The sequence below is a fragment of the Xyrauchen texanus genome, chromosome 37, assembly GCF_025860055.1.
Source record: "Xyrauchen texanus isolate HMW12.3.18 chromosome 37, RBS_HiC_50CHRs, whole genome shotgun sequence".
In the NCBI taxonomy this organism is placed as follows: Eukaryota; Metazoa; Chordata; class Actinopteri; order Cypriniformes; family Catostomidae; genus Xyrauchen; species Xyrauchen texanus.
In genome coordinates, this window is record NC_068312.1 from 27,231,670 (window position 1) to 27,257,435 (window position 25,766).

Genomic DNA, 25,766 nt, shown 5'->3' on the forward strand with positions numbered 1-25,766 from the left:
ATCTGCAGGTTCATTAATATATATCTTTGTATTAATGAAACCGATGAAAGTGAATAAATCATAAAGTAAAACATTTTGTTTTCTTTAGGCAGCATTAACTGTATTACCAAAATGCAATTCAAACACATTCAATAGCAACACCGATTTGGCAGCATTATTTTGGAAACACAAGGGAATTTATTAGGTTTATTTATTATGATCATTACATTTATAATTGCCTTTAGTTCTTAATCTGTAGGCTCTTAGTAATTTTCTACCTGGTGTCGTTGACGGATAATTTCATGATGGCAAATGGAGACGTTGGATACGGTAAATGTTTAAATAAGATGGTTAAATACAATTTGTTTTTATCACTTTGTTATTTTATTGCTTTTTTCATTTAGTTTAATGTGAAAACTGAATTTAGAAATGTCTTTTTGTTTGTTTTTCATGTTTAAATAAATATATATGTATTTTTTTTTTTAATGCAAAATGAGTAAAGTAAAAAAAATTCACAGACCCAGATGTACTCCTATATCACAATAATTTTTAAGGTCATTATCGATAAAATAATTGTTACATATTGCCCAGCCCTACTGCAAACACTGGTGTAATACTTAAAGAATGATCATGAGGTAATAATCTGAAATGAATGACATTCAGTTTTAAACTGTTGTGTGTTTCTTGCTGAGATTGAGGTTGCTGGGCTAAAATTGCTGTGATAAAAATGTAATGGTAGATCATTGTGTGTGTGTGTGTGTGTGTGTGTGTGTGTGTGTGTGTGTGTGTGTGTGTGTGTGTGTGTGTGTGTGTACTCAGGGGGAACTCAAAATACCATTATTATGGCATTCGTCTGAAGCCTGACTCACCTCTCAATCGCCTTCAGGAAGACACTCAGTACATGGCAATGAGACAACAACCTGTCCATCAGAAACAGAGGTGAAATATTCTCTCTTTCTCTCCCTCTCTCTTCTGTTGTATGTTTGCATACAACATTACAAAATAGGGATGCACCGATCGATCAGTCACTGATCTAAATCAGCCGATTTTCATCTTAAGTCTGTGATCGGCCTATCGTGCTTAGAATCAAGGCCAATCTTTTTTTGCATCACACAGGGAGTCAATCATACACTGCTTCTCTAAAGAATGAGTGCTTTCTCAGCCCTTTATGCATGACAGTGTGGCCTCTGGAGGGGGAATTGTTGGCAATTCTAAGTATTCACAAATTTAAACTTTCAGACATGCTGTTATTCAGATGAATATGCAGGTTTGTTTTAAAAAATGTTTAAGAATTACGTGAAACACGTGTATGAATATTAAGTTGCCCATTTTCTAGAGTCATTATGATTATTAATTCTGACTCGCTGCACAGTGAGCAGGAAGAGGATAAGAGACGGTAAACGATATAAAAATGAATTAAACAACAAATAAACATGCGTATACAAATCTGAGTATACATGATGTAACGTGAGTCGTGACAATCAGATGTTGTGTTGAGCGATTAGAGACTGTTCGAGTGATCATGAGCATTCAGCTTCACTCTCTTCAATATGCTTACTCGCGGTGTCAATCATACATGCGTACTCGCCAATATCTCAGTCACTCATCTCAGTGCTATTCTGTGAGGATCCCAATTTAAATCAGATTAATGTTGGTCACATTACCACTAATCACAGCAATTACATTTTGACCATAATGGCACAAAGATGCCTTTATGGATTTGCTTAATAATTAGTTATTTGTGTTACAGCAAAACGCCAAAGACAGTAAACAAATAATAGATATTAATAATTTCTCACTGGAGAAGTTTTAGAGCTTGTAATGGTTATATTTTTGAATGTATCTCTGCTGTGTGTGATGCTCTCATGGTTTTTATTGCTTACCGGTATGTCACAATGACCTTTTGATATTGACAACAGTACTTGTTTAAAAAAATGTTTTCATGCAAAAGTGTGGCAAAGGGCACTTTTTAAAAAATCTGTATCGGTCAAACTTAGTGCTAAAAAAATGTGAGATCCGTATCGGCCTCATATTTCCTGATCGGCGCATCACTACTATGAAAGTATCAGTACACATCAAGAAACTGTGTTAAATTGAAACCCTCTCATTTTTCTCACCTGCGTGCACACTTGTTGAGTGTTTGTGTGTACATTTCTCATTCAGTTGTTGAGACCCAGCCAGAGCTTTGAAGGTTTTTTTTGTTTGATTCATTAAATCAGTGCCTAATTGATTCCCACACATGCTGAATAGACTGAGAATCACACCTCTATTAACTCTCCATTCAGACACAGAAATCCCTGCATTCTCGTCTCTCGGTCTCTTTCTTCCTCCTTCCCTCCCTTCCTCTTTCTACTAGGGTTGTGCAGTATACATTACAAAAAAAAAAAAAAAACAGCGGTACCAAAATGTATAAATGTATGATTCCAATGTTTTGCCAATTTTGGAATCTAACTAAAACATTCATGTATATTTGAATTATTTACTTAACTAATGTTCCTGTTGATATGCAAATCTATCATGCATATTCATTGGTCTACCTACTGTCTGTATGTGTCGAGGTGATGATTTAGCATAGAAACAGAGGTACAAGTGGCATCCTACACTGTTCTCTACATCACATCCTTTTGATGGTTTTGTCTTAGTCCTCATGTGTATTCCCTGCTGTTTCCTGTTCACAGGTTCAAGCCTTTCCACAAGGTAGAGGGGATGGGGGACCATCTGACCAGCCCTCAGCATTCCTCCACCACACCTGAGCAAAGTGTGGCGGCCCAGAGCCAGCATCACCAGCAGTACATCAGTAAATAATCAAACCCTCTCTCACACACTTGCATAAAAAATATTTTGAATGCATGCACAATGTTCCAGCTTCAAGTTTTGTATTTATGTGTGTTTTGTCAGATGTGTCCCACACCCTGCCCCCCTTTCCTTCTCCTGATCTCGGCTCGTGTCCTCTGCCTGAGCCAATCAGCATGAACGATGTGAAAAAACTGCAGAGCAACTACAGGATCCACTGTGAGGTACTGCACACTATGCTGGAAAAAACGTACAAAATGCTGTAATACGTGTAATGTTGTGCAAAGTATAATGTCCAAGGATGATAATATTCTCTGTATATTCTGTCTGTATATTCTTGCTGTTTATGGGCGTTTTCTCCTTTCTCTCATTCTTTCTACTGACGTGGTTTCTGGTTTGATGTGTTCCTGAGTTTTACTTTCACAATGCAGCCAGCTGATATCATTAAAGACATATAAAGTATGGAGATTTAGTGTAATTTCTAACATGTTAAAGTTCTCTGCTTCTATCTCTCGTTGTTATCTTTCTCCCTGTCTCTCTTTGTGTGCCTCCCCGTCACTGCACAGCTTTTGTTCTTGCACTTCTTTCATCCCTTAGACTAGAACTTTTCAGTCTTGCCAGTTAACCTTTTATTCGGCAGTGGATTGAGTCTATGCCAGTCTGAGGGTCTTTGCCAGCTCCATGCTCCTGATCTCACCCTGCCACCACACCACCTCCCAGCTCTTTTCATAGGGTTCATATGAATGGATAAAAAGATTTGTTGTTGTCGTTGGTAGTAAAGCTTGTGAAGTGTTTTTAGTGTGTTGCTGGGTGGTTGCTAGGATATTTTGGATAGTTGCTAGGGTGTTTTAAGATAGTTGCTAGGATATTCTGAGTGGTTTCTAGGTGGATGTTCAACTCCCTAACCTGGAGTATGAGCAATAGCAATAATTATGCTTGCCCTAGAAAGGCACACAGTGTTTTGACTCTTTATTGGAGTCAACATATGAATGTCTTTCAGCATATTAAAGTGGGATGGAAGAAAATATAGGGCTGTCGACCGCTTAGAAATTTATCGATTTTAGCCTAATTAATGGAATGTTGATTAATTGAAATAATCTTAATTTATAAATAAATCTATATGTAATGATTAACTAATTATATTTCTAATTATTGGAATGTCATTAATATATATATAAAAAAACATTACATTATTGTGGCAGACGAATAAAGCATTGATATAGACAATATATTGTTTTTCATTAGCCTATAGTCCACAGCAATCAATCAGTCTGAGATAGATGTATTATTAGGGCTTTTCTAAGTACGCATCAATGTACATATTTGTCAGAGGGACACTTTTGGAGAGTCTCACTTTAGTTGTTGCATCATAAGCGCAGCGTTTTAGGTCACTGTGTCAAGTTAAACATAGTTTGCTCTGTCCAGCTGCTTCTGAATGCAAGAACATATTCTCATCTTGTGCTGTCGCTAGTGTTAAGCAAGACTGTACAGCTGGAGATTTGCTTACTGCCCCCTGCTGAATACAGGAGATACGTTAAGCTTGATTGCTCTGATGGTTGGAATATTCCGTAGTAAGGTCTGGGGACATAATTAATTGCATAGTTTTTTAATAAAATTAATGTACACTGTATTTACGTGTTAAATCAACAGCATTAATTTTAACATGCATCTTAACTTATTTAACTAGGAGTGTTCTGCCTGGGATTGAGTGGATGTGAGTTTATTAAAGTTTATCAGTGCAGACATTTTCAAATTTTCAATTTGTCTTCAGGAAGCAGGGCTGTAGAGTTTCTCTCCCTTTTGTTGAATGTAAGAAGGCTTGTTTGTCTGGGAAACAGTTTTTTTTTTTTTTTTTTTTTTGGAGTGCTGTGTTTGAACTGTTGCTGGGGCAACAGTAAACAAGGTTGTCATGGCAACATGGCTGTAGAAGCCAAAACATAGCATGTGACCGGTGAGGGGTTGAGGGTGGCTGTGTAACTGGATACAAGAGTGCGTGTTGTCATCGAGGAGAATCTGAGAGCTAAGTGTGAATCACTGTGTATTGGAACACTCACACACTCACACACTCACTGAACTCGCCACACTCTCACTTCTGCTCTGTACAAAAGCGCCAGAACCTACTTTTGTTTCCGTATGTCAGAGTAAACTAAAATGCAGTTCTCTCCACACTTAACTGAAGTTCCTACTTTTTGACAAAACAGAATTCATGACTATAAATCAACTTGCTTAATGTGTTGTTATTTCTATTCCAGTTTTGTTTTTGTTCATTTTCACATTATGAATGTTAGTTTGAGTTTTCTCCCAGTGTTTTCAAGTTTAATTGTGATTTTATTCTGTTTTTATCGGTTTAAATCTTTTATTTTAAGAACATTTATTTATATTGCCAGGTAATTGCATTTAAATGTGTAACTGCCTTGAATATTGAGGGGTGCCGAGTGTCTGGTGGCACTTTAATATCTCAAATTTATAGTAACAATAACTGAAATTAATTTGTGGTGATTTTATTAAGAAAGTGTATTTTTGTTTAATTTCAGATTTTCCAATTCTATTTTTCTTTTTCTTTTTTTTTTTATATCTCCATATAAGATGTTTTTCTTTCAAGATGAGCAATTCTGAAAGAGTATTAACTGTTCTCATAAAAGGAGTTTGGTGTGTCATGTGTGGGCTGAACTTAAAACTGATTTCATTATCAATGCCAACAGGAAAGAAATAAAGAAACTAATTCACAGAGTGGGTGTGCTGGGAGATTAGAAAATCAAGAGTTCAATGTTTCTCTTACGACACAATTTATTTTGTGGCATGCTGTATTTGAAGTCGAATATTTGCATTTTCTAGTATTTGTATGGATTCTTTTCCTGTTTGGATGTTTTCAATGCATAGAACAGTGTTGAAGCTTTGACTTTTTATTTAAATTCTTCTTTCCTTCAGGCAACTCTGGATGTAGTGATGAACTTACAATTCCATCTCATAGAGAATCTATGGCAGACCTTTTGGTATTCAACAGCGCCATCTAGTGACGGAGCCACTACCATTACTAACAGGTGCCATATCTAAAGAACATGCATACTAAACTCTTGCTTTGTTTTTATTAATCTGTTCAATTCAAATAAATGTTTTTGACAGAACTAATGAGCTTGGCCCAAGCTTGTCTGTGGATTTCTGTCTGAATTAATGTGATTGTGTGTTTTTGTTAAATGTGCAGTGATGAAGATGTGGAGGAGATCAGAGGTATCCCCAGAGAGAAGCTGATCGCTCTGTGTAAATATGAACCAATCAAACAGTGGATGAGGAGCTGTGATCACATCCTGTACCAGGCACTGGTGGAAATACTTATCCCTGATGTACTGCGACCTGTTCCCAGTCAGTATTTATACTTACTCTGATAAATGTATACCCTTGCTATGACGTGTTCTAGGATCAGTGTTGCTGTTTATAATGCGAGTAGATTAAAAGTCATAATTGATGTGAAATGTGATCCGTCAGGCACCCTCACTCAAGCTATCAGAAACTTCGCTAAGAGTCTAGAGGGGTGGCTGACCTCAGCCATGAGTGATTTCTCACAGGAGATTGTCCGAACTAAGGTACTGTGTGTGTGTGTGTGTGTGTGTGTGTGTGTGTGTGTATGTGTGTATATATACATTTTATATATATATATATATATATATATAATGAAAACTAATTTGATATAAAATGCAATTCTAAAAAGTAAATTGGCTAATAATTTGTATTATTACTGAATACATTAGGGATGGTCTGCAGTAATTATAAAAAGCTTTATTTGTGTGAAATAGTTTCATTGTGATAATTGTGAATATGAGTTAATGCTTATGGTGATTTGTTGTTGCATATGCAGGCTGCAGTAGTGAGTGCGTTTGCGCAGACCCTGCGCAGGTACACCTCTCTGAATCACCTTGCTCAGGCTGCACGTGCCGTCCTGCAGAATACCTCCCAGATCAACCAGATGCTCAGTGACCTCAACAGAGTGGACTTCGCTAATGTTCAGGTCTGTCTCTCTTTTCACACATGAGCTGAAACCCTCTCTCTCTCTCTCTCTCTCTCTCTCTCTCTCTCTCTCTCTCTTTCTTACATTAACACGTTGACTTTGACCTCCTCTGTTTGTGGTTTAAGTTTTTAAAGCAGGTGTTGTATAATGTGAGTGTGTGCTCTCTTTTTCTCACATTCGGTGTGTGTGTTTGCATCACAGGAGCAGGCGTCCTGGGTGTGTCAGTGTGACGAGAGTGTGGTCCAGCATTTGGAGCAGGATTTTAAGGTGACCCTGCAGCAGCAGAGCTCTCTGGATCAGTGGGCCGCTTGGCTGGAAAACGTCGTCAACCAGGTGCTGAAACCGTATGAAGGCAGCCCCAGCTTTCCCCGTGCCGCTCGACAGTTCCTCCTCAAGTGGTCCTTTTACAGGTACAGGACCGTCTGAAAATGAAGCTGATACTTGGATGGGGGGGCTAGGTGTGGTATCAAGCCTGTTGAGTGTTTACAGTAACAGTTGTAACATTTGTCTGTTACTATGAATTCCTATTATATTATATTATATTATATTATATTATATTATATTATATTACATTTGTATTATTGGATAACTGACGACAACTCTGGAAGTAACGTTTTGAAGTTCCTACATTCTGCTTTTTGTTCCATACTATTACACTAAACTGTTTATGAATACAAGAATGCTTCTTTTTAGCTTCATGATAATGTAATCCAAATCCCAGCCTCTCAAGACTTTTGCATTTTCAGCTGAAACCACTTCAAATTTGTTAAGCCTTTTAAGACTTAAAGACTATTCGATAACAACTGATCTTTTGAAGAGTGTTTCTTTTAACAAGAACAGCAACAATTTTGTCTGTGCTCTTAATTTGCGGCCTGTTAAAGTGTGGCGTGCTTTTGGTTTTGTTTGAGGTAGTTTGTAATAAAACTCTCCGTTGCCCTGGTTACAGCTCCATGGTGATCAGAGATCTGACTCTGCGCTCGGCTGCAAGCTTTGGCTCCTTCCACCTTATCCGTCTGCTCTATGATGAATACATGTTCTATTTGGTAGAACACCGTGTCGCCCTGGCAACCGGAGAGACACCCATTGCTGTCATGGGGGAGGTGAGGAGATCTAGCTGCTCTATTAGTTTAATATTTCAGGCCTCCACGCATTAATCTAACAGCTCAGTGAAGTATTTTGACTGTGAACAGGTTGCTTTTTCTGCCAATATTAACAACTTTTTTTTCATTGTTTAAAATTTCAGTTCAGTGACTTCAGTTTAATGATGCCATCACTCATGGAGAAAGGTAACAGGTTTTAATGTAATAGTTGTATTAATCATTATTTACTCACACTCATGTTGTTCCAAACCTGTACTTTTTTTCCCCCTCTGTAAAACTGTAAAATAAGGTTGCATCTGTTAACATTAGTAAACATTAACAATAACTTTACAGCACTTTTTAATCTTGGTTGATACTAATTGCAACATACTGTTTATTTCTTAAATCATAAGATATATGTGCTGACAGTAGTTAGTACATTATGGACTAACAAAGAACAATTATGTTTTAAAAAATTATCATTAAGATTAATAAATTCTGTCAAAATATATTGTTCATTGTTAGTTCATGATACTTAATGCATTTATTAATGTTAACAATGTCACCTGATTATGAAGTGCCACCATCTTTTTCTGTGGAACACAAATGTAGAAATGTTTTGATCTTTTTTTATGTAGCTGCTGCCATACAATGAAAGTTCCACATTTTTCAAGCTCAAAAAACAAACAAACAAACAGGATTCCTTGGGAAATGTAAAAAATAACATAGAATTTTTAAATCGTGATTTCTACAGTAGGTCTGAAAAGTCATGTAAATAGTCAAATCTTACAAACCATGGAAAAATAAATGGTGAATATACTGTACATTTTTCTAGTTTTCCTCTGCACAAGAACAAAATCTCAATAATGCAACATTTTTGAGCAATGTAAAACTTGATTTCGCTCAAAAATAAGAAATTTAAAATGGCTTGCATAGTTCTTTTGAATCAATGAATAGGCCAAATTTGAATGAAAAATGTTTTTGAAAAACTTTTCAGATTCTTGTGCTATATTCCAAGTCTTCCAAAGCCATACAATAGCTTTGTATGATGAACTGATTCAAATTTTAGTTGTTATTCACTGATAATCTTCACCTCAGCTCCCAAAGCGTGTGTTTATCTTCAAACAGATTCAAACATTATGCCATTTTTTTTTTTTTTTTAATTTTGGATGTGACTAGGGCTACATGCAAGCTTCAGTGGAGGACAAAATTCATGAAATAAAAATGTTTGTGTATTCCTTGCGCACATTTGGTATACAGTGCACAAGTTGTACGGGCTACTATTACGATGAGTATTGTCCTTTTTTGGAGCTTGTCAGCCATCAAGTTTCTTCAAAACATTTCTAATTTTGTGTTCCACTAAAAAAAAAATTAACATCTCAGACCTCATTTGGAAAGTCATGAGGGTGAGTAGCCAGAATTTTCATTTTTGGCTGAACTATCCCTTTAACATCCACCCAAAAATAGTTTCTCATTGCTCATATTTTTACATCCCTCTCAGATGCCTCGTTCTCAGATGATCTGGCCAGTGATGGAGATATGTCGAGGAGCATGAGTGACAGAGACATGAGTGAGCCGGCCGTGAAGCGAGAGAGAATTGAGATCAATCACTCCCTGCAGGAGATCTAAGAGCAGGGATCACCGTGTCAGTCTCTCCCCAGACCACAGCAGTCTCAGCCACACCACTCCTCCTCTGCTCCCGTGTGTGGGGATGCGTCTACATCTGTGTTTATTAACTGTGTGTATTAACTGATGAAAGGCTGCTGATGGCAAAGCCAAGGCTTATTGTGAGGTTTTTACTTTATCTTGAGGGTACATAGGTGTGTTTAGGGTCAGTTTGTCTTTCTGCTCTCTCCCCTTTACGCTGCAAAAAAATCATTTTCATGCTCTAATAATATGAATTCATACATTCATATAATTTTTGTCTTGTTTTCCAGTAAAAACAATCGAAATATCCTTTAAAACAAGATACATTTACTTAAGACTTGTTTTTAGAGCATATATCTTGAATTAATTTAATTAAAATATATATTATTTTCTATATATAAATATATAATTATTTAAATTGTGCATCTTGTATTATTAATGTTTTTTTTTTCTTCTTGTTTTAAGAAATCTAACACATTTTAATTACAAGAAATGAGCTAAGAAAAAAACTCGAATTTAATTCAAGATGTATTCTCTGAAAAAAGATTTTTTTTAACTGTAGGTTTTCTGCGACTGTGAAACAAGAATGTGCTGGTTTCGTGCATATGGTGGATTTTATGTGTGCTTTTATTTTGATGTGCCATAGTCTTTCAGTGCCTTAGATGAGAAAAGAAACACTAGAGCAGAATTGTCTCTCTCTTTCTGTCTTTCGTTCCTCGGCCGTGCCTCTAACCGCAGAATGAATGTATCGTTTTAGGACCTCAGATGTCTAAAGCACCTTTTAAAGATAGTCACATTTTTAGTAGTGCCGTTGAAGACCGTCTGCTTTGCTGTTTTTTGCGGTTCCTCAGGCGTAAATGCAACTAGCTGACCTAAAGCTGCCCGTGCAACTGCACCGCAGCGGTGACCAAAACCCGCTGCACATGCAAAATCTCTCCAAATGGAGGATTAATTCTCAATTCTTGCCGTTTTGTTGATAAACCTCAGGCCATATAAGATGACTAGTCAATACCTCAATAGTTTTTCATCCTCATTATCTAACTTGACTATTGTTTATAAAATGTCACCAAGAGATCATTCAAACCAGTTCGTTCTGATTGATTGCCCAAAACCCATCCCATTCTCTTTTGAAAGTTCCAGGATGTACATATGCCTACTGTGTTGGTGGTTAGTACGCAGGTTAATTAGCTCTAAGAAACCCAAGTACAAGAGTTCCCATCTGCAAATCTCAAATATGTTTCGTGAAACAATTAGTCTGTTTTGTAGTTTGTAGTCAAAGAGTTCTTAGTAGTTTGCAGTGCTTGAAAAGAGTCAAGATGATTTGTGAATATATTGCAAGTACCTGTGTGCGCAAATGTGTGTACCCAAGGCCGCCTGAAGAAATTGGAAGTGAGCTGCACTCACAAGTTTGTGAATCATTTGTGTAATTTTAATTAAACAAAAATGTATGTACCTGAGATTTTTTTGTTTTTACATAGCTTGTATCCTTTTTCATATAAAGATTAAAAACGACTTCCCTTGCCTTTGCATAACAGATTTAATTAGATATTGTGTAAATGTAATTGCAAAAAGAGATAAAAATGAATGTTTTTATAAGTGAAATGTTCTAATTCTATAAAACGTTGCATCTCCGTAAGCTGTTTCTAGAAGATCCAAAAGAGACTGGGCCAGTTAGCGTATATGGAGACACCAACAGATACGCCTCATCAATTGGTGCTGTACATCTGATGTAAGATCTATTGATCCATTTACACACTTTTATGCCCAACAGATTGACATGAAGCTGGAAACATTTTCAGGAGATAACATTTTGTTTTCATGAAATTGTTATTTTAACAATGTTACACAGAACCAGGTTGGGATCTTTACTGGTGCTTGGTAGCTGCCCTTTATGGGCTCTACACGCCACTCTCTGAAAAATGATTTCTACTTGCTGTTTTGTGTTTGTTTCCAAGAAGTGATTGGCTGATGTTTTCTCACTGTGGTTGGTTGTGTGTCCGTCCGGCTTTGTGTTTGAATGCCTGGCACGGTACTTTTGCCTTTTGTGTGCTTGGGGAAGGGAATTTACTCTATCATTTGTATTGTTTTTTTTTTTATTTTGTTTTTTTTTTATGCTGTTTTAAAGCTTCTGGCTGATAATTTTTATGGAGGTAGATGCAATTGTCTCACTACTATATTGATACCTTATTTTTGTGTCTTAAATGTGTTCTTTATCTAGCCTAAGAACAGACTACAACCTGTAACAATTGCTTAGTTCGACTGTATTTTGTACTGGTAAAAAGTGTAATAAACTTGTGTAAACATTATCTGTCTTATGGTTTGCTGTATTAGGCCAAGTGCACACAACAGGGTCTTGCTTACACACTAATGGTGCGTCAGTGAATGCTGGAAGACATTGATTTCAGTGCATCAGAAGCCTTGAGAAAGCAACGTGACCGTTTACGGAAGTGAAGCACAGGTCTAATTAATTTCTTACTAGTTACAATTCCAAATACACACATTTACTAGTAAAAAATATTTTTGATATCAATAATTACATTGTTACTTGTAAGTTTTCAACAATTTAATTTAGTGAAAAAGCAGATTTTTGATATCTGTAAATGTATTTCAACACATTGTATTTTAGATAATAAATTGGAGATTAATTCAAGATATCTTAAATGGCTTTCTTACTAGTTACACTTGCATAACAGACCTCTGAAATTAGCATTGCTGTTAGTGAAAACTAAATTGCAGATTTTATATATATATATATATCATTTGTACTAGTTGCAATTAAAAACCTTGATATCAAAAAGTATCATTTCTGGTAGTAGGAAATTAATTACAATTATTGTTCCTGAATCTTGAACAGGTGTGAATGACTAGGGATAATGCAGTTAAATGTCAAAATAATTATACTGGATGAAATGACATTTTGTAAATCAATCATTTGTATTTCTGTGAGAAATATGATTATTTTGTAATCAAGAATTTACACTTTTAGTAGTGCAAATGTAACTACTGATATAAAAAACTTAGTAGCATTTCCCTGATAACAAGAACTGTCATTTTAACTAGTTAAAAATGTAACTTAATCATTTTAATCCTGCATGTGATTCAATTGTTAAAAAGGCTTGCGATAGTATGAAAGCTCATTGTGAAAGTTGACTAGTGAAACTGTAGTTACGGATGTCAAAAATACATTTCAGTTTTTATGTGTATTTCTGTAAGTAACAACGTCTTTTTACATCAAGAATGAAAGTTTTTACTTGTGCAAATGTAATTTCACAAAAATTAGCACATTTTAATTTCATAAAAAATTAGTATAATTAGCACATTTAATTAGCACATTTAATTTTAATTAATAATTAGCACATTTTAATTTCATAAAAATTAGCACATTTTAACTAGTAATAATTCAATTTCTGATATCAAGAATTGCCATTTTTACAAGTAACTAATATTTAATTGATTTCTATCATTTATATCCTGCACATGATTTGAAGTCAATTTGGCTTGTCATTTCTTATGGGGAGACGGAACTGAAAACACTAAATCTAAACAAATAGACTCAAACAAGCTTTTCATTTAAAAGTTTTCTTGAATACTAGAACATGAAAGACATTTTTCTGTCAATATAATTTTAGAATTGTCATATCTGTTATACATGTTTATACTTAATCAGTCACACATTTTCACAAAAAATGAAAAAGAAAAATGTACATCCAGTTTTTCAAACTTGCAAATGTTAAAGGTATAGTTTGCACACAGAACAAACAATTCTATACAGATAAAAGTTAAATTCTTGAGTTTATAATCTGTTCAGCCTTCATAGACCAATAACGGATCGCCAGATCTCAGGCTGGTTGTGGTCCCCATTTCCAGTTCATACTTTTCCTAGAATAAATGCATCATGGGTATTGAGTATTACCTATTTCCCATACATGTCACACTCGCTGTACAATATGAACTCTTCTACAGGACTGTAGCACGTGGAAAGCTCCACCAGCCCAGGGGGGTTAAAAAGTGCAAATGTTGTTGTGCCTCTGTGGTACCGGACAAGACACAATCACCTCTCTCACAAAGAACAACCGGCCATATACTTTCCTGTAAAGAGACAGGGATGAACATGATTTCTACTCTTAACAAAAGAATAATTGCATACAGTCATCATTATAACTGTTTTGGTTTGCTATTTCAAGGAGAGAACACACTGCAAAAAAATTATATTCTTATTTTTTTATGTCTTGTTTTCAGTAAAATCCATAAATATCCATTAAACTAAGAATTCAAGTCAAGAATTTGATTGAGAAGCTAAATTGCCACAAAATGTTACGACTTGTTTACGGAGTGTGTGTCTTAAAAATCTTTCGATAAATAATCTTGAAAATTGTTGAGTGATTGTGAAGCTTTCATGGTAATCTGGTTTCAAAAACAAGACATGCTTGATTCAAGAAATCTCAATTTGGACCAATTTTATATCGAACAACACATTGATCCACTGACTGCATTAATCATGATATTTACACTTTTTACAATTTACAATACATACATTTAAAAATACATTCAATAATACAAACAATAAGGATATGTTCGGTGTTCAACCATAAATATACAGTATATATACACTTTAAAAGTGCCCAGCTTTACAAATTCTCAAACTACAATCAAATCTTGTTCCTTATTTCACAGCGTTATTGCAAGTAAATAGATCATACATTTTGAAGTACAAAAACAACAGTATGCCAACATCAGCAATAACTTGCTAAAAACTACACAAAAATATATTCATACAGTATACTTGTAGGTAAAAACAACTCAAAATGACTTCTGGTGTTGGTATAGTCTTTTTTTCTTGTGTAATTGGCATATTTTTCAAGCTTCAATAAATACATTAATATTTATTTAAATGTATTATTATTTTTATTTTTTTGCAGTGCATTCAGCATTAAACAGCGCTTAATTTTTAAATACTCCACATTACTAATTACAACCCTAATATCCTACTGAATAAACAATTTTGGGACAGCAAAGAGCTGGTAATGAGGGCAAAAGCAGATCTCACCTGTGGCAAACCTCTTCTTCACCAGTGACATGCGGTACCGGCTACCAACAAGCTCCACGTCCATGCCTGAGAGAGAAGCCCCCAAACCCACAAACTGCACGGCCAGACTTGGGGGTGGACCGCGGGGCACCTCCAGGCACTGCCAACTGGCGCACAATGTGCCAGAGCCTGAGATCCATAAACATATACAAAGGGAGAGTCATCACTTTCTCTAGGTTTACATTACATACTCTTTTTTTTTATTTCATTTTCTTTATGTAAAAGAGACTTTAATATATTTAATAATATGCTTTAAAAGTGTTCAGATTTTAATAAATATGCAGTCGCTTCCAAAATGTTCTAAATTCAAAACCTTGCCATCATTTAAGTCTCTGATCTGTTAATATGTATTCATAAGTTTGAGTCTTGATTAACTTGCTTCCAGCAGTGCCTCATCCGCCCACTCCACCAAAATCTTGTATTCGATTTAAAATCAGCAGAGTTGTGCAGATGATACACTATATATAAACTTGACTTGCACTAGAAAAAACTTAGCCACTTAAAATTTAATTCACTAATTTTCTCACATTCATGCCACCCCAGATGTGTATGACTTTCTTTCTGCTGCTGCAGAACACGAACAAAGATTTTTAGAAGAATAGCTCAGCTCTGTAGGTCCATACAATGCAGGTGAATGGTGATGAACATTTTAAAGCTCCATTTGCACATAAAGGCAGCATAAAAGTAATCCGTGGTTGAATCCATGTCTTCAGAAGCAATTTGATAGGTGTAAGTGAGAAACAGATCGATACTTGAGTCCTTTTTTACTATAAATCTCCACTTTGACTTTCTTCTTCTTATGCTTTTGGATAAATGTTCTTATGTTTTTTTCCCTACTGGGCAGGGAGGAGAATTTATAGTAAAAAACGACTTGGATGTAACCACTTGATTACTTTTATGCTGCCTTTATGTGCGTTCTTGTGCTTAACATTTTTGGTCACTATTCACTTGCATTGTGTGTACCTACACACCTGAGATATACTTCTAAAAATCTTCATTTGTGCTCAGCACAAGAAAGAAAGTCATACACGCTTTCTGGGATGGCACGAGTGTGGGGAAATGGTGAGAGACTTTCATTTTTGGGTGAACTTCTCCTTTAAGAAGACAATATCTTTTTAAATATATAACTACCGGTAGCCAATTAAATCATTTATAATTTAATCAGAGACATGTTCTTCCTTGAAAAGAAAAGAGCAAAGAGCAAAATCTCAATTAGGGTGACTGCACTAAACCTGAGCAGATAGATTTAAGTGAGTAACATTGCTAGTTTTAGTTAGTTACTTGTTTCCATAGAGGAAATAAAGTCAAAATACAATTTTTTGCATGAAATATCTCCTAAGCAGAAAGAAAGAAAATGTGCAAAAAAGACAGCCAGAAAGGGTGGATGGACAGGTGGTGGCAGCAGTGACCTTTGCTATGATTGGTCGGGGAGAGGTTAGGCAGTTTCCACAGTAGTCGTCTTTCCTCTCTGTTCCTATGAAACAAAACCAGTCATTACAACACCCTTCTCTTCATCTATCACTTTCATCACTCCTTCACTCCTCTCTTTTCACCACACCTTTTTCTTTCACTTTCCATCTTTCATTCTGTCTCTAAATCTATGAGCATCCACCCAGTATTGAACTAATGTTCATCGTGTATTTTTTCTTGGCAACTCTCGATCATATTTTTATTAATGTAATTTATCCACACCACACCCTAAAGTCTCTCTCATACACACACACAAACACTCTCTGTTTCTTACCAGGATGCAGTTGGCTGACACTGCAGGTCTGTGGCGGTGTGATCAAGAGGCAGCAGCACTTGTACCGAGGTCAGCTGGGTGGCCGGGGCAGTCGCGGGGCAGCAGTGGTAATCCAGAGACACACGGGTCACCGTGCCACTACGTTGGCACTCTGCAGACAGCAAAAGAGGAGCACGACCTGGATCCTGAGACGATGCCTGAGAGAGATGGATGCAAGACGAATGATACACTGGAATACATGACACATTTTATTTAAAAAGCACAGCTGTGATACCGATTTGTTTCCTAAATGTGGTAAAGGGTTTTAAAACCACTGCAGCTCAGATTAATGTTAAAATAGTTTAATGAGCCAGTTTAAAAACATTTCAGACGATGGCGTTTTAACCTTTAAGTGTGGGAGTGCCTTTAAAAGTTAATTAAAGCAGGTCATAGTGGCCTGGGTAGCTCAGCGAGTATTGAGGGCAGAGTCAAATGAGGTAACCTCCTCGTGGTTGCGATTATTGGTTCTCGCTCTCAATGGGGCACGTGGTATGTTGTGCATGGATCGCAGAGAGTAGCATGAGCCTCCACATGCGGAGTCTCCACAGAGTCATGCATGACCAGCCACGTGATAAGATGCAAGGATTGACTGTGTCAGACGCGGAGGCAACAGAGACTTGTCCTCCGCCACCCGGATTGAGGTGAGTAACCGCGCCACCACAAGGACCAAGTAAGTAGTGGGAATCAGGCATTCCAAATTGGGAGAAAAGGGGATACATTTTTTTTTTTTAAAGCAGGTCATATTGTAATTCAAGCACTTATTAGGGTGTGTAGTAACTGACCTGGTATTTAAGCAGAGCCACATTGTAATAGGAGGCCTGTGGGTTGAGCTCCGCCTCTCTCTGCAGGTGGAGTGTTAAGGCCTGCATGTTGAACCAGAAATCTTTGGAGTCTGGGTCACTTTGAGACGGATCACTGCAGGTACAAAGACAGAAATCAAATACTGGCTTCATTGTTGCCTTAAAGGAATATTCCAGGTTCAATACAACTTAAGCTGAATCAACAGTATTTGTGGCATAATGTTGAGAGCCAAAAACAAATTATTTCCACTCATCCCTACTTTTCTTAAAAATAAAACAAGAAGCAAAAATTTAGGTTACAATGAGGCACTTACAATGGAAGTGAATGGGGCCAATTTTTGAAGGGTTTAAAAAAGGCAGAAATCTGAATAGGATAATTTTATAAAAGCACTTACATTTATTCTTCTGTTAAAACTTGTGTATTATTTTATCTGTAAAGTTGTTTAACTGGCCCTTTTTACAGGGTTTACAGGCTTTAAGGCATTACATCGTTATGGCAATGAAGTTGTAAAATTAGATATAACTTTATACAGAAATGTATCTTTAATTTTATCAAACTAACATCATGTAAACACACAAACCATTTCAGAAATATAGCCATTGGATGTAAACTATGAATATTTTGATGTTTACTGATTGGCCCCATTCACTTCCATTGTAATAAATTGTGTGGTAATCAACAAAATTCCACTGATGCTGTCAGTTGAACTTAACTTGTATTAAACCCTGAAAATATTCCTTTAAAATGAACTAAATTAAATTAAAGCAAGTTCTATTGACATCTGTGGCATAATGTCAATAACCACAAATTCTGCATATTCTGTAAGGTTTCCCAAATAGTGCATCAGGACATCATACTGTACCTGTAGAGTAGCTTTTGATAAGGTAAGAAGTGGTCCACTCGAGAGACGTTGACCAGTCGGAAGCTTAGTACTGGTGTGTTAGGGTTTACTGTAAAAACACGGGTGATGCCAGCAGGAAATGACATGGTGAGGTCACCAGTGATCTTAACTAGACAGCTGAAACCCAAACACATACACAAATGGTTGGATTCCACTGAAAAACAATAGTCAGTAAGGCCCTTTAAAATACTACAACAGTGTGGTGGATGGTTTTGTCCTGCAGATGGGCTAAGAGAACCTGTGACTGACCGGTTGTGTTCTCCTCCTTTGAAATAGGCATTAATGTACTCTGTAATGGCTGCAGCCACAGGCCAGGAATCCTGAGTGCTCAGAGAAATGGGACTGGGTCCTCGAGACAAACCTAAAGGGTCACACATGCATAAACAGATTAGTATCTGAAATGTACAGGAAAATTCTTGAGGTTGTTTCACATTGTAATGTACTGTATGAGCAGGCTTTGAGAATGTGTTGTTTGGGGTGATAGGAATGTGCCAGGGTTACCTCGGGCTGGGTTGGGAACGTGGTTCTGCACCCCCCAATCACTGGGGCTGGAAGAGGATGAGGAGGTGAGGGGAGGGCTTGGGTCAGGCAAGTGGAGAAGAGCACAGTGACCTAGACTGAGACACACCAAAGAAAAAGGTTAAAGTACATTTTGTGGTAAAAAAAAACAATTATGGGAAACAAACCAAAAGACTTCCCTCACAAAGGAAAGAAAATTTTGATCTTACAACCTTCTTCAGGCTTATCAGCCTGAAGGATTGAAGAATCACTGTTTACATAAACAGAAGGAATTTTGCAAACTATGGCAACATGCTGAACTTGAATATTACATAATTTATGCAAGTATGAAATGGACATTTTAAATTGAACTTACTTGAGAGAATTTTCATTTTTGGGTGAACTGTCCCTTCATCATTTACTCACCACCATGCCATCCCAGATGTGTATGACTTGCTTCAGCATAACACAAAGATTTATAGAATATCTCAGCTCTGTATGTCCATACAATGCAAGTGAATGGTGATCAGAACTTTCTAGCTCCAAACATCACATAAAGGAAACATAAAAGTTCCAGTGTTTAAATCCATACCTTCATAAGCAATATAATATGTGTGGATGAGAAACAGAACAAAACCTTTTACTTTAAATCACCACTTTCACTTTCAGATGTGAAAGTGAACAGGCACCACATGTGACTCTCTGATGTAAAAGTGAAGATTTAGAGTAAAATTTTTTTAAAATATTGTTCCGTTTCTCACCCACACCTATTATATTGTTTTTGAAGGTATGGATATAAATTCTGGAGTCATATGGATTACTTGTATGTTTCCTTTATGTGATTTTTGAAGCTACAAATGCCTGGTCACCATTCACCTGCATTGTATGGACCTACAGAGCTGAGATATTCTTCTAAAAATCCTTGTTTGTGTTCAAAAGAAGAAAACAAGTCACACATCTGGGATGGCATGAGGGTAAGAATATGATGACATAATTTTCATTTTTGGGTGAACGATTTCTTTAATGCATTTTATTGGTCTTATTGTGAGAATATTGCCTTATTCTCTTCTTTTTTTTACGCAACTTGGATGACAAACAAGAGGCTGGTTTCTATGCCCTTATGATATTTGTTACCTCCCAATATAAGACAATTAAAAGCTTCAAGTGTAATCTCAATAGCAGTGTTAATTTAGAGCTGAAGTAAAGCAAGAAATTTCAGTTACCACAAGAGACGAACCACATCTCATAAAACAAGAGAAAATGAACGAGTCTGCACTGGAGGCTTATTAGGGGTTTGTTTATGTGGTTTTAAAGAAGCTTAAGTGTGTTGGAAGTATGAATGGTGTAATGAAGTCTGTGGAACATTTACCCGCTCACAGCCACTGAGTCTGCCTGAGGAGCGCATGGACCGAACAGAGCGAGGAGGAGCCAATGCCAGACGCTCAGTGCTGTCCTGCCTGAAACTATGATGGTAGGCTAAGAGAGAGAGAGAGAGAGAGAGAGAGAGAGTTAATCATGTTGTGTATGATGAGTCAGGCAGGTCGATTAATCAGCTGATTATTGGTCATTTTCAGATTATAGGCATCGGCGGTTAACGGTGCCCAGTTGACAGATTAACAAAAGTGGTCATTCTGCCTCATGTCAGCAGCAAATGAATAGTGCAAGTTTTCTGAATTTTTGTTTTTGTTTGTTTAGTTGTTTTTATTTGTGTGAATTCTGAGTAAATATGTAAAAACTGTTCATTTAAACTCAATTTTGTGTATTTATTTTTTTTATTATTTGCAATCATCAATTTTATTAAAAAAGTTGATATTATATCAGCCATCAGCCACTCTGATCTCAACTGACTTTGCTTCAGGTCCCAGGTTTTAAACTTCAACACAAGACTCAATATATGCAATGCCTAACCTATAACACATTTTTTATGTAGTCTGGATAGTATTTTCTTCTACCTTTAATTTTATTCATGGTTTTTAAGGATGAGGGCATGTCACAGTTACGTCCCATGTTTGTTTGGTGCATTATTGCTGTTGTGATTTGCTCTTTCTGTGTCTGTGTGTGTAAGTGTGTTTCGTTTGTGCTCAGTGAACCCGTTTCAGGTGCAGCCTATTTTCCACCTGTGTGATGCCGATTGGCTGTTCCTGATTGCACCTCTAATAAAATTTCTGTGCTGGTGTTCAGATGGGAGCTGTTGTGACAACTCTCCACGCTCCCCACCAGCCCAACAGTTAGAGTTTGAGAACTGTGATAGTTCTGTGCATTTGGGCTTTACAGCTATAATGTTTGATTCTGTTTCATGCAGTTAGGTTTGTAGGGGTGTTTATTTGATATTGTTTGTTCTGTTTTTGCTAGTGAAGTTAGGTAAGCTTAATTGTATTTTTTTCAGGATAGTTATTGTCTTTTTTTTTCTAGATTGGTTTGTTTATTATTTTGGGCCAGGGGTCACCATGAAGCGAAAAACCTGCTACTTATTTTACATCTTTGAAAATATCTATTTCCAATAATAAAACAATATTGGATTTATGATAGTACCACATAATACTCACGCACCATATAAATGCTGGTACCTGCCTAAAGGCCTACCACTAATTACTGTACCAAAGTAATTGACCGTCGATCAGTGATGCCTATTGAAAAGAGGTGAATGTGCTAACGGCAAGCATTGGCGTAGCTCTTGGTTTGAAGGGGCCATTTGTCCGCAATCCATCTCGCTTTTTCACACCATGTTCAGTGTGAAAGGGCTATATTTCGGGCCTTAGTTCTACCAAGTGACAAAGTTTTTCCAAAATGCAGTAGACTTTGATTGGATGCCTGGCATTTGACGTCATCCTAAATGCATAATTATAGGAGTAGTTGAATTTTGTTTTTGTTTTTCCCTGCTCTCCACAAGGTATCTGAACAATCCTATAACCCATTTTTGGGTTGCAACCCACCAGTTGAAAACCACTGCTCTAGATATCGGTATCAGAATTGGCCATAAAAAAACATATTGGTTGACTAGTCTATACCTGGTTGTGTGTTACTTTCCAGGCAGTTCTGGTCTTTGTCCGTAGAGAAGCAGAGGTCCTCCTGCGGCCCTGAATGCCGTGTGAGTGGTGGTCCATTCCTGTGAGGCTCATTGTTGAAAGATTTCTGCTTTTTGGTTGACTCTTGAGTGATGGTGCTATTGTTCTGAACACCCTCACTGAAGGGGTTATGCACAGAGTTCCAGTTCACCAGCTCTTTCTTTGGGAGAGAACTGGGGGCGAGTTTAGGACTGGGTGTCGGCCTATTCCCACTGCCTTTGCTTTGAGCAGCTGCCTGCACTGCCAGTGACGATTGATGCGTCGGACTGCCAATAATAGTAATGGCGAATGGATCGTCTGGTGACTCTGGAGGTGGGACACCATGATCTCTTTTCCTGTCTCGGTCCTTGTGCTTAGAAGAAGGGGGAGGTAGGGTCTTAGTGTCATTTAGAGAAACAGAAAAGGGGTCGATATGGCCCTCCACACCTCTACTGTCCCTGGTGGGTCGAGGAGGAGGCAGGGCCCAGGCATCAGGCGGAGGCAGATTACCTTTGGGGGCCAACTGCTCAAAAGCAGCAAAGAAGGGGTCTTCCGGCGGTATGTGTTTACAACTCCAGACAGAGGGTTCCAGTTCCGAAGATGCAAGGCTGTGGGAGAATGCCGGGAAGCTGAAGGTGGTGGGCTCGATGTCGGGTGGTGCATGTGGAGAGCGTATATTAGAAGGCCAGGCTTTGGTGGGGTCGTCTTGTGTGAGAGGAGACCGACCCGGTGAGGGATCACGGTACACAGCTAGAAAGGGGTCAGAGGATCTGCCCTTGCTCACAGAGTCTTTAGACTGAGACTGAGTAGGGGGCCAGGCTGCCCAACCAGTGGGCTCTGGGGACAACCCAAGAGGCTGATGGGAAGGTGAATCCAGCCCAGAGTCCTCCACATTCTCAGGAGAGGATGAATCAGAGGAGAATGCTGCATCTTGTATAGGATATAATAGAAATGTATTAATCCTTTGGGGAAAATTGAGGTGTTACAGCATTAAACTTAAATCAAAGAATAGGAATGACAATAAATACAATGCAAGATATAGAGGGAACAGAAATAAAATATACTCTAAATAAAATACATAATTGTGCAAAGATTGTACAAATGTTGAACAACATGTAAAAATGCTTGTGCAAATGCTGTAGTCAATTTGAAGGTGTTTAGAAATGAACATGGGTGAATTCAGTGAATTTACATGCACTTTAAAAGGTCAATTTTAGTCGAACAAAAACAAATCATTTGTTTTTTTAAGATGTTGTGTAAATTCTTCAGTCAGTTTGAAATTGTTCAGTTTGATTTTTTCAAAGTTGGACTAACAGACCTACATAATGGAATTGTAACTTGGCTTTGTCAAGCATGTATACATGTTAATTGCACCACAATTGACCTTGCCATTGTGCGCATGTGCCGAAAAACAGAGATGGTGCATGCCATTCTCTTAACTTCCTCAGCTGATGTCCTTCCTATAAATATCTGATTACACTGATAAAGAGTATAGCTTGACTAGGTGAAAAACCACTGTAGCTCAATTATAACCGCACATTTAAATATACTAAGTGAATATAACATTTGTTATAACATCTGTGAAACATTTGTTTATCTATTAATGATGGTAAAACGTATTTAAAGATGTTAGTTCTGATGAGGAAAAGAGTCTGCAAAAACATAATTATTCTTCCACCAATACATTTAGTCCATAATTGCATAATTCATGCTGTAATGCCTGCCCAAGCAGTTCTAGCCAGCAAGTCAATTAATTCTGAGAACAAGGAAATGCACATTTTGGCAAAGAGGCAAGTTTAAAGGTTTTAATTCTCTGTTTTCTAAAAAGCTATAAGAGAATAGCTTGTCGATTCTCATCTATCACGCTAATGAGAACAGTGTTGGTGCAGTGAGTGAAGGATTTACATTCAGATGCAGCAAAGGCGTTCTGGAGCTGCTCTCTGCCATTAAAGCTGTGGGATTTAAAGGCTGACTCCAGAGGAGGTCCAAAAAGAGCATCAGAACCGGATGCTGTGGAGCTCAACCTGAAGAGACAGAGTGAGAAGAGTCAGAGAGAGAGAAAGGAAATAGCAAAAACTGTAATTTAAGAGAAAGAGAGGCAATTAGGGCCAATTAAGATGCAGAAAGGCAATCTTGAATACGGTCCTTAATGGTGGGGTGTGCAATGTTTTTTTTAATTTTTTTATTATTTATTTAAAATACTCTCTCTGCTATTTGAGTTTAATGTGAAGTGACAACTTTATTTTCCCACATGTATCCAAACAAAAAACAAACAAAAAGGCACGTTTTCGAACCTGCGCTCTGCCACATCAGAGCCGAGCGCGCTACACCAAGCCTATCAGTCCACACGTGTCATCAAAAAACTATTATGAACTACTGTCTACTCCACACCACCCACTGTAAATTTAAATTCACATCACATATAATAACAAAAAAATAAACATTTAAATTTCATCATGCATATGAGCTGGGATTTAGTTGAACCACTATTTTAGTGTACTACTACTGACTTTCTGAGTCAGTTAAAACAAAGGTTAATGCTGTTAATTAAATGAATTGTTGTTATTGTTTTTCAGTAGGGCTAAGAAATTAACATGAATGCTCACAATGAATTTTCATTTTGATTTTCAGGAAGATTGTATGATTAATATCTATGAAGCAACGGTTTCTATTTATTGAAATAGTCTCACATGTTAGAGTTCACAGTTTGGACAACAATCTGGAATTGATTTGATTGTAAAAGCAAAGTGCCTGTACAGTATATAAGAGGTGTTTAGAGGGATGTGACTGAAAAATAAGGACTACGTGAAAGAAGTTTCAGTGGTGGAGCTTTTTAATACATTCTGATGATTGACTATTTTTGTTGGAATAATGTGCACCAATAAATGATTCACAATAAGATCCCAATCATGTATTAAAAAAGTAAATGGGGTACATTTTTATTTAATTTAGACCATATGATTTTTTTTCTTTTTGCACTTTAAAATAGTTAACTTTATAGTATATTGCCTTTTCTCTTTCTGTACCTGCTATGGTCTGGGCTGGATGTGGATATGTGCAGACCCTCATGTTCTCCATCTGCACAACAACACAATATAACAATATAACAGCACAACACAATAATACACTTAGCAAGCAATCCTCAGCCCAGATAGAATCGACCCACCAGGGATAGTTCACCCCCCAAATTAATATTCTGTCATCATTTACTCAACCCCTTTACAAACCCAGTATGACTTCCTTTCTTCCATGGAACATTAGGAGATATTAGGTGGAATGTTAGAGAATAGGAACTCATTAGCCTCAGTCACCATTTACTTTCACTGTATGAAAAAGAGCAGCGTCAACATTCTTTAAAAATGTTCCTTTTGTGTTCCATGGAGGAAAGAAAGACACACTGGTTTGCAACAACAAGAGGGTGAACTATCCCTTTAAAAACAATACAGTGCAGCACAAAACAGTACAGCACATTATCAAACAAATCACTGCATCACAACATTTCTTATTCACATAATACAAACAAACCAAGTACATGAAATCAAAATAAATCCTTTTAAGAGCACCATCCCTCTATGTCAGTGTTTTACAACCACTGTGCCGCAGCACTCAAGGGTGCAGTGAAAGATTGTCAGGTGTGCTGTGGAAAATGATCAAATTCCACAAAATAAATAAATGTATGAATAAAAATCATAATTTCAGGGATCCAAACCGCTCACATTTCAGAGAAATTTGCTGTTTTGAAACCATAATCGGTCACTTTTGTGATAGTGAAGAGCAATGATTCATGTGCTAATGTTACTGATATTTATACGCATTAAGGGTCTTTCACATGACTCACGTCAGTACTGCAGAATACATTGAAGTCTATGAAGTGACGTCACTTCACCAAAGTGTTTTCCAAACACACATTTTTGCTTCACCAATAATGTCGTTTGAGAGTACTAAGCAGCAAGGAATATTTAAAAACTGTCCAAATTTGTAAAATAATTTATTTTAATTAAATATTACTTTATCGTTTTTGAATATCAGAGACTCCAGTTATTGAACTAATTTAAAATCACCAAGAAAACGCTTCGACCTAAACATAAACAAGACCTTTTATTACTTTCTGCTTTCAAAGCAACTGCAAGATTTTTTTCTCTCTTCCAAATA

General features: G+C 36.9%; 2 protein-coding genes across 4 annotated transcripts in view; one reads left to right on the top strand and one right to left on the bottom strand.

Annotated features, from left to right (window-relative positions):
• LOC127631215 (DNA-binding protein RFX2-like) overlaps positions 1 to 11,800 on the top strand; it is a 43,219-nt gene extending 31,419 nt beyond the window's left edge. For all 3 annotated transcript variants that reach the window (XM_052109263.1, XM_052109264.1, XM_052109265.1), the window contains 11 exons: positions 799 to 918; positions 2,658 to 2,776; positions 2,878 to 2,996; positions 5,701 to 5,813; positions 5,975 to 6,132; positions 6,256 to 6,353; positions 6,626 to 6,775; positions 6,977 to 7,185; positions 7,722 to 7,875; positions 8,019 to 8,061; positions 9,356 to 11,800. In XM_052109263.1, coding sequence (XP_051965223.1) covers positions 799 to 918; positions 2,658 to 2,776; positions 2,878 to 2,996; positions 5,701 to 5,813; positions 5,975 to 6,132; positions 6,256 to 6,353; positions 6,626 to 6,775; positions 6,977 to 7,185; positions 7,722 to 7,875; positions 8,019 to 8,061; positions 9,356 to 9,483 — 1,411 coding nt within the window. In that variant the 3' untranslated portion in view covers positions 9,484 to 11,800. The remainder of the gene's footprint in view (positions 1 to 798; positions 919 to 2,657; positions 2,777 to 2,877; positions 2,997 to 5,700; positions 5,814 to 5,974; positions 6,133 to 6,255; positions 6,354 to 6,625; positions 6,776 to 6,976; positions 7,186 to 7,721; positions 7,876 to 8,018; positions 8,062 to 9,355) is intronic.
• A 1,034-nt stretch (positions 11,801 to 12,834) lies between these two features.
• The window catches only part of LOC127631300 (F-BAR domain only protein 1-like), a 67,465-nt gene continuing 54,533 nt past the window's right edge, over positions 12,835 to 25,766 (bottom strand). Inside the window, 13 exon segments of the mRNA XM_052109387.1 lie at positions 12,835 to 13,590; positions 14,549 to 14,716; positions 15,997 to 16,061; positions 16,332 to 16,528; positions 17,153 to 17,285; positions 18,034 to 18,189; positions 18,322 to 18,433; positions 18,574 to 18,664; positions 18,666 to 18,689; positions 19,940 to 20,046; positions 21,579 to 22,544; positions 23,520 to 23,638; positions 24,641 to 24,692. Coding sequence (XP_051965347.1) covers positions 13,562 to 13,590; positions 14,549 to 14,716; positions 15,997 to 16,061; positions 16,332 to 16,528; positions 17,153 to 17,285; positions 18,034 to 18,189; positions 18,322 to 18,433; positions 18,574 to 18,664; positions 18,666 to 18,689; positions 19,940 to 20,046; positions 21,579 to 22,544; positions 23,520 to 23,638; positions 24,641 to 24,692 — 2,219 coding nt within the window. The 3' untranslated portion in view covers positions 12,835 to 13,561.